This window comes from Oryx dammah, unplaced genomic scaffold (assembly GCF_014754425.2).
Source record: "Oryx dammah isolate SB20612 unplaced genomic scaffold, SCBI_Odam_1.1 HiC_scaffold_18, whole genome shotgun sequence".
NCBI classification, from domain to species: Eukaryota; Metazoa; Chordata; class Mammalia; order Artiodactyla; family Bovidae; genus Oryx; species Oryx dammah.
Genome location: NW_024070202.1, coordinates 117,049,647 through 117,057,110, shown reverse-complemented (window position 1 = coordinate 117,057,110; position 7,464 = coordinate 117,049,647). Strand labels below are relative to the sequence as shown.

At 56.9% G+C, this 7,464-nt stretch overlaps 1 protein-coding gene across 1 annotated transcript; it reads right to left on the bottom strand.

Moving 5' to 3' along the window:
• Positions 1-1,354: 1,354 nt before the first annotated feature.
• On the bottom strand, positions 1,355-7,456 carry EN2 (engrailed homeobox 2). The gene is made up of 2 exons (XM_040260139.1): positions 6,460-7,456; positions 1,355-3,515 (listed from the first exon to the last, which is right to left on the bottom strand). The coding sequence occupies exons 1-2, from the start codon at positions 7,115-7,117 to the stop codon at positions 3,199-3,201; spliced, it is 975 nt and encodes a 324-aa protein (XP_040116073.1). The 5' UTR covers positions 7,118-7,456; the 3' UTR covers positions 1,355-3,198.
• Between the last annotated feature and the right edge of the window lie 8 nt (positions 7,457-7,464).

Below are 7,464 nucleotides of genomic sequence, written 5' to 3'. Positions count from 1 at the left end.
TTTCCTTCTCCACGGGATCTTCCCCACCCAGGGATGGAACCCGTGTCTCGTGTACCCTGCATTGGCAGGCAGATTCTTTACCACTGTGCCACCCGGGAAGCCCAGCTCCTAGTGAAAGCGGCTGGTATGCACGGAAGTGGCTCTCCATGAGTTATGAGAGAATTTAAAAACATGTAATAAACATAGGAGCAAAACCAGAATCTCAGCATTTGGAAGGTCTGAGAGTTCATTTAGTCCAATGTCCTACTGGAAGGGGGGAAAAAAGCAAAAGCAAAGCCTTATGCCACTGTAGGCCTAGTGTCTGCTTGCATACCTCTGAGGATGGGGCGCTCATTACCTTATAGAACCATACATTGCCCCTTAACAGCGCTATGATTTGCCAGTGGGATGAAAGACAAAAGCTAAAAATGATTGCTGCATGTTGCTATGTGATCTTTTTATTAAAAGGAAGGAGAGGCCAAGGGCAATAGAAGTTGGGCTAGTGCAGCTTTTTGTCTTTGGGAACCCCCAGATCTGCGCGGGGGCAGAGTGGTGGCTGAGGAAGACGTGGTCCCGCCCCATTAATGCTCCTGGGACCAGGCAGCAGGACCAGGCTCCGGCGCCTCTGCAGCAAGAGCCCAGAACGTGTCTCTGCAAAATCTGGGAGCAGCTCAGCTCCTGCCTGGAGGCCCAGCGTCCTTCCCCTTGGGAAGCCGGTGTGGAATGGAAATGCCTAAAAGGTCGGTCGCCTTGGGAACAGACGATCCTCTCTCATCTCTGAGCTCCTTTTACTGGGAGAAGAAAACTGTAGCCAAGAGTTTGGAAACAGCAGTTGGGTTCACAGGGCCACGTCGGCTGTCCTCTGAGGCCAGGTGAGTTGCAGGTCCCGAGGTCAAAATTCCCGTCCACTTCCGGTCCTTTCCCTGCATCCGCCTTGGGATGCCGTCAGTCCGTGCTCTGGGGAAAAGACAACAACCCAACATAAAGGAGAAGAGCCTTTGTCTCAGGTCAAGCGAGAGGTCCTCTCCCCTGGGGCTGAGCGCCTCTGTCCCAGGGCAGCCAGGGCCGGAGACCTGTTGCGTTCTGCAAGATTTTAAATATTTATTCAAAGAAAAAGCACCGAACTTTGGAACACTTCCTTCTGGTAAAGAAACGTGTACTTAAATTCCTTTGGTTGTTCTGTACTCATACAGGAGACATCCAAAGTGTCTTCGTTATTTAAAAAGAAAAAATTATGCCTCTGGCTACAAAGGTAGGCATGTGCACACCTGCCGTGGAGGGAAAGACCTGAGCACCTGAGCACCACGGCAGGTCAGCTGGGCTCAGAAACACACTTAAAAAAAAACCCTACTCATTCCATCTTGGACAACTGATATTTTACAATAAAGTGTTTTTTTTTTTTTATTTAATGTAACTTTCAAGAATTTCAACACACAAAAATGCAGGGGGAATGTTCACAATTTTGATAATCACAGTTGTAAATAGAAACATTCATTTCTTATAAGATTATAAATATTTGCTACTGGGACTGTAAAATGCACGTGTAATAAACTAAAAAATAAAAATAAAAAAATAAAAACCCCAAAACTTTGCTTCCTGCTAAAAAGGCATATCATTTCATTGAGTTTCCTAAGCAGCAGATGGTTATTCACAGAATTTTAAATTACAACTTTTGCTTTTATAGTTTTTTTTCCCTTTAAAAAAAAAAGGTTTACACTAGTATGTACAAAGTGAAACTATTATCGCAGGGAAATAAAGAGGTTTAAGGCAAAGAGAGAAGTTCACCCTCAGTCCTCAGGGCAGGGCCCGGGGCATCCCCCTAGGCTGTCCCGGCACAGACGGACATTTGGACACAATTCTTTTTCCATACAATAAACAGAAGACAGTGTGGAGCTACAGATAAAGATATAGATAATGTGTTCGTTTATATATATGTACTTGGTGGGGATATATTGAATATATTTCATTTACACTGTACCACACTTCAAAAAATAAAATGTATATTAAAAAAAAAAAAACAAGAAAAGACAAAAAGAGATAAGAAATGATTATTTACACATTTTCTTCTTTCCTCTAGATCCTGGAGAATTCTGAGTTCCTTTAAAAGTCAAGGTAGCCACATGTTCTAGAACTGTGGACTCTTACACGTCTGCTTGTGTGTATATGGGCACACACACAGATGTATGTACACATGCACACACGTATTTACCATGAAAGAATGCTCTCTATAGCAGAAGTGGCCACTTTAAAAAAAAAAAGTGAAGAAAAAGTAAAGAGGGGAACCACCAGCTCCTTCTCAGGCTTCCGCAGCCCCCGAGGCATACCCAGCAGACCTTGGCTGCGTTTCTGGGCCCGCCCCACCCCGCCCTGGGCATTGCCTGGGCAGCTGATGGAGCCGCAGGGGAGCTTCTGGGCCCAGGTCTGGAGGGACAGGGCGGTCCGAAGCCTATGGGCCTCCAGCCACTGGCGCCCTGAGCCTCGGAGCAGTGCCGGAGGTGGGAACTCCGGTGCTGGAGGCAGGCGGCTGGACAAGGGACAACGACGCAGATGCAGACAGAAGGATGCAGGGAGGCGCGGGCCAGGCCTCAGCGAGGAGGGAGGGAAGGCAGGAAGAGGGGAGGAGGGGGGCTGGCATGGGCCCGGCCCAGGCAGCCTGGGGAGCAGGGCACCGGAACGCGGCCCAGCGGCCCTTTCCCCGTGATGGCGGTGGCGGGCCTGGGCGTGCGGACCCTCCTGCCGGCCTCACCAAGCCCACACAAACAAAGTGGCAGAACTCAAGACCAAGTAGGAGCTATTTATTCGGTTCACAGTCGTGTGAAATGCAGCAATAAAAATCTTTGGACTTCAGCAAGTTGTTTTAATTTCTTCTTTTGAAAAAAAAAAAAAGTGTCCGATGTCCCATAATGGAACTTAGGGGATTAAAAAAGATGAAACCCTAAGTAGCCCCCTTTGCAAAAACAAACAAACAAACAAAAAACCAACATAAAATTAGCATAATCTCATAAACATAAAAAAACAAAAAAATATTTTATAGTCAGATATTTTGGATTTTACACCTCCTGTAAATTATATATACATAGAATATTGCAGAACCATAGCTAATATACGACATCTTCACTATTAATGCTGGTATAATGTTTATACACTGGCCCTTGATTTCTGATTTTAAATTATTGCATCATTTAGCCGGGGCGGGCCAGGACGTGGCACCTGCCCGCCCTACTCGCTGTCCGACTTGCCCTCCTTGGCGGTGGTGGAGTGGTTGTACAGGCCCTGCGCCATGAGGTGCACGGCCAGCGTGTTCTTGCTGCCCGTGGCCTTCTTGATCTTGGCGCGCTTGTTCTGGAACCAGATCTTGATCTGCGACTCGTTGAGGCTGAGCTCCTGCGCCAGGCTCTGGCGCCGCTGCTCCGTCAGGTACCTGTTGGTCTGGAACTCCGCCTTGAGCCGCTGCAGCTGCTCTGCCGTGAAGGCCGTGCGGGGTCGCTTGTCTTCTTTGTTGGGGTTCTTCTTCTTTGGTTTGCGAGACCTGGGACCTGGGGAGGCGCAGTAGACACAGAGAGCACGGGTTAGGAGGGCTCCGGGCGGCCTGCTCGCTGGAGGGGGTGGGGTCGCCGCTCGTCGCAGGAGGCTGCCCCAGCCAGTGGCGCCCGGAGGAAAGCAGGGCTGGGTTTGGGGTCGGCCGGGGCGGAGCTCTCATGGAGGGGGCGGGGAAGGGGGGCTGGGAAGTCTGCAGGAGCGGTGGGCTTGGGGGTAAAGGGCAGGCTTAACGGAAAAGTCAGGACAGCAAAAAACCCAAAACTCTGTGGCCAGGCCTTTTCAAGTCTTTCCTTAAGTTCTGTCCTCAAATGGGGACAGGATGGGGTGGCTGCCGAGAGAGAGATGAGGGGGACATACTGGAGGGGACGGTGGGGCAGTCAGAGCAGCAGGAAGAGCCCCGAGGGTGCAGGGGGTCTCCCACAGGTCCGGGGCCATGGGATCCAGCCTAAGTGGGTGCTGAGAACAGGAGGGGTCTGCCTCCCCCAGCCGGCCCTGTGGGCCCACGTCCATCCTTTCCTTTAAGGGGAAGGAGCAGGAGCTTCCCGCCCTTCACCCCACCAGGTCTCCCTCAGCCCCCCTGTCCAGGAGAGGGGACACGCTGCTGCCAGCCCAGGAGCTGCGGAGGCCACGGGACCCCGCTGACCTTGGGCAGAAGGTTCACACTTCTCACTGCCACATTCTTCCCGGTGGGCCGCCCCACAGGACATGAGGTTGGTGCGCGTCGGTGGCGCTGGGGATCCTAGGGCCCTGGCAACAGAAAGGGCCTGAGAAAGGCAATCAAGTGTTGCCTTTTTCTGAGTTTCTGAAGGTCAGATGGGGTGAGGGGGTCAGAGAGAGGAGGCCTTTGCAGGAGGGAGTGGTGGCTGCAGGTCAGGGGGTCTTAATCTGTGAAGTGTGTGAAGTCACGCTGGGGGCTGGCTCCCGCTTCTTCCGAGGAGCCCTGGCTGAGAGGCTGGAGAAGGCTAGAGCACCCAGGTCCCCGCCTCTCGCCCCACCGGACTGAAGGTGGGATGAAGCCCCGGGGGGCACTCTGACCAGGAGGGTGGATCATCACCCAGGCCTTCCCTAGATAGGGATCTGGGGCGGTCCGCAGACCCAGGAGGCCCGGGGAAGCCCCTCCTCAGCTCACCGAGCCTTGCGCCTTGCGCTGTCTCCAGGAGCCACGATGGGAAAAGGAGGGCAGAGCCCGGTGGAGAGGGGGCACCGGACTGTTCGGCTCAAGCCCCGGGCCTTCAAGATTGGAAGCACACTCAGGAACACATCCACCCGGGTGCACTGCGCTCTCCGCCCCCACTCGCTCACACGCCGAGGTGGCCGGCTCCTCGCCTGCTGCAGCCTGGCTTTTTCCCGGAGGGTGCGGATTCGGGGCGGCTGCCCGCGGCGTCCCGGGGGTGCCGCGCAAGACGGGCAGAGGGCGGCCCTGCGAGGCCTCTACAGGCCCGGCGGAGGCCCCACCGCGGCCTCGCGCGGCGCAGCCCGCCCGCTGTTTCCACCCGCAAACTCCCCCGGTCCCAGGGCGCTCGCACACGCCAATCAGCCCACAAAAGGCCGGGGCCACTTTATGGAAAGGAAATCTCCCTAAAATCAGAGATTTTAGTTCCTTTTCCTTCTTGATTTTCGTTCAAAACGCACTTAAAGAGTCTAGGAAAGACCAAACCTCCGCAACAAAACAAAACAAAACTCTGCGTCGCTGCTTTCGTAAACGCCCGGAAACACACATCTTATCTTACGGGGCTTTTTTTTTTTTAAGTCCAGGAAAACCAGCCACTGAGCCAGGCCCGACTGCCGGGCTTCCCCCGGCCTCTGGGGCCTGGCGCGGCCGCGACTCCCGCGCCGCACAAAGCCGGGCCTCGGCTCCTCGCCGGCCGCATTGTGAGCCTATATGTTAATTAAATATTAACAAAGGAGAGAGGCGAGAACAATGGAGCAAATTTCAGATCTAGCTGGAGAAATTGGGGTTTCATCAGAGATACACACAGACCGTTTCTGCGGGCTGGCGACCAGGGGGTGACTTAGTTGCGCTATGAACTGTGTAAAAGACCCCCGCAAAACAGTTGAGGGTGCAGGGGAACAGGGGGGTCCGGTCTGCGCGGCCGGCTCGGGGACAAACGGAGTCTGCGCTTAATGGCGGTTCGCAGCCGCAGACCCTCATTCACTGCGGCTCACGCTTCTATGGGGACGTGGACTCAGCTTTTAAAAATCCCGGGTCTATGAAAAAGACGCCCAGAAGCGCTGCACACCCTCACCAGCTCTCCCGCGCACTTCCTCTGAAATCTGCTCCTTTTCTACCCAGGAAAGCTCGGTAAAGGTGCAGTCTACCTGGGGACAGCAGGCCTTCCTCCTCTAAGCTGTGTGCGCACTTCTTGGCAAATAAAACGAGGCACAGGGCGAAGGGCTCCTCTGTCTGCCTTCCTTCCCTCTGCGGATCCCTCCACCGGCCCCTGCTCAACCTCAGCTGAGGACGACCAGTCGAGCCTCGCTTTCTTCCCCGGACACCTCTGGGAAACTGGGGCGGCAGAATGAGTCTAGGTATGGGGCGGGCAGGGCATGGGTCCGGATCTGGACCGAATTGGAAGAACAAGCGAGGGTGTGCGCTTCCGGGCCTGTTTTCTAGCCACCCCCGTCCCCACCAAATAAACTCTGGCCAGGGCAGGGATGCGCTAAGGGCTAGGAAAGGTCCCCCAAAGCCAGGGAGAACGGAAGTCCTGGTACTTCTCGCCGTCCTAGGAAATCTGTAGCCCCAGTGAATCAACCCTGCCCTCTCTCTGCCTGGCCGTGGCCCGGGTCAGCGTCGGCCGCACACAATGTCGCTCTGTGCGCGTCTTTGTGTTGGGGGCGAGGCATGCTCGTGTCTTCTTCCTCCCGGTAAGTTCCCGCCCCAGGCGCGCAACCCCGCGGGCCTCCCTACCGCAGGCCGGGGCGCGGGTCCCCAGGGCTCACCTGAAGAAGGTCTGTCCGAGTAGCGCGTGCAGTACACCCACGCCGGCCAGAGCATGGGCTGCGCGCCCAGGTTGGCGCTGGCCTGCGAGCTGTCCGAGTCTGAGCTCACCGACAGGTCGCCGCCGCCCAAGCCGCGGGCCTTGAGCGCCCCGTCCAGGGGACCCCCGGGGTCTCCGCCTTTCTTGGCGCCGCTGTGCAGTGAGAGCGCCTTGGAGCCGCCTTCGCCGTCACCCGGAGAGTCGCTACCGCCACCGCCGGGCAGCGGCCCGCCCGCCCCAGGCGCCCCGGGCGCGTTCTGCCGGGGCTCCCGGCCTGACCCCAGGAGCTGCTCCGCGCCGCCCGGGCCGCCGCCTCCCTCCACGCCGCCTTCGCCGCCTGCCCCGGCGCCTCTGCCTCCTCCAGCTCCGGGACAGCACGTCCCCGCGTCCTTTCTCCGGCCAAACTCGGGCCGCAGGATGTTGTCGATGAAGAAGTTGGTGATGCGGTGTGGGTGCTGGTGGTTGCCCGGCGCCTGCAGGACCGCAGGCAGCATCAGAGCCCGCCGGCGGCCAGTGTCCGCGTCACCCGGGCTGCCGGCGCCGCCGCTGGGGCTGGATTCCGGCGGCCGCTGCCCCTCCGCCGCCGCCGCTTCGCTGGGCTTGGGGTCATTCTCCTCCATGCTGCTCGCAACAAATCCCGAGTCGGTTCTCCGGGGAGACCAGTCAGCCTTCCGCTCCTCCGCTCAGCACGCGGAGACTCCCGAAGCCGGCCGGTGTCCCTTCCCCGCTGACTCTCCCGAGGGCGAGGGCGGCGGCCGCAGCCAGGGCTGAGGTCCTACAGGTCGCCAGCCGCGCTCAGAGCCGAAGCCACGTTCCGATCCACGAGTTGAGTTAGAAAATACGAAGAGTCGCCCCGCGCCCAGACGCCGGGAGATTCAAAACAGTCCGGTCCGAGTCTTCGCAGCGCACCCAGGAGCTAGACGGTCACAAGGGTCCGGCGCGGATCCGGGGTGCCTCGGGGCTCCGC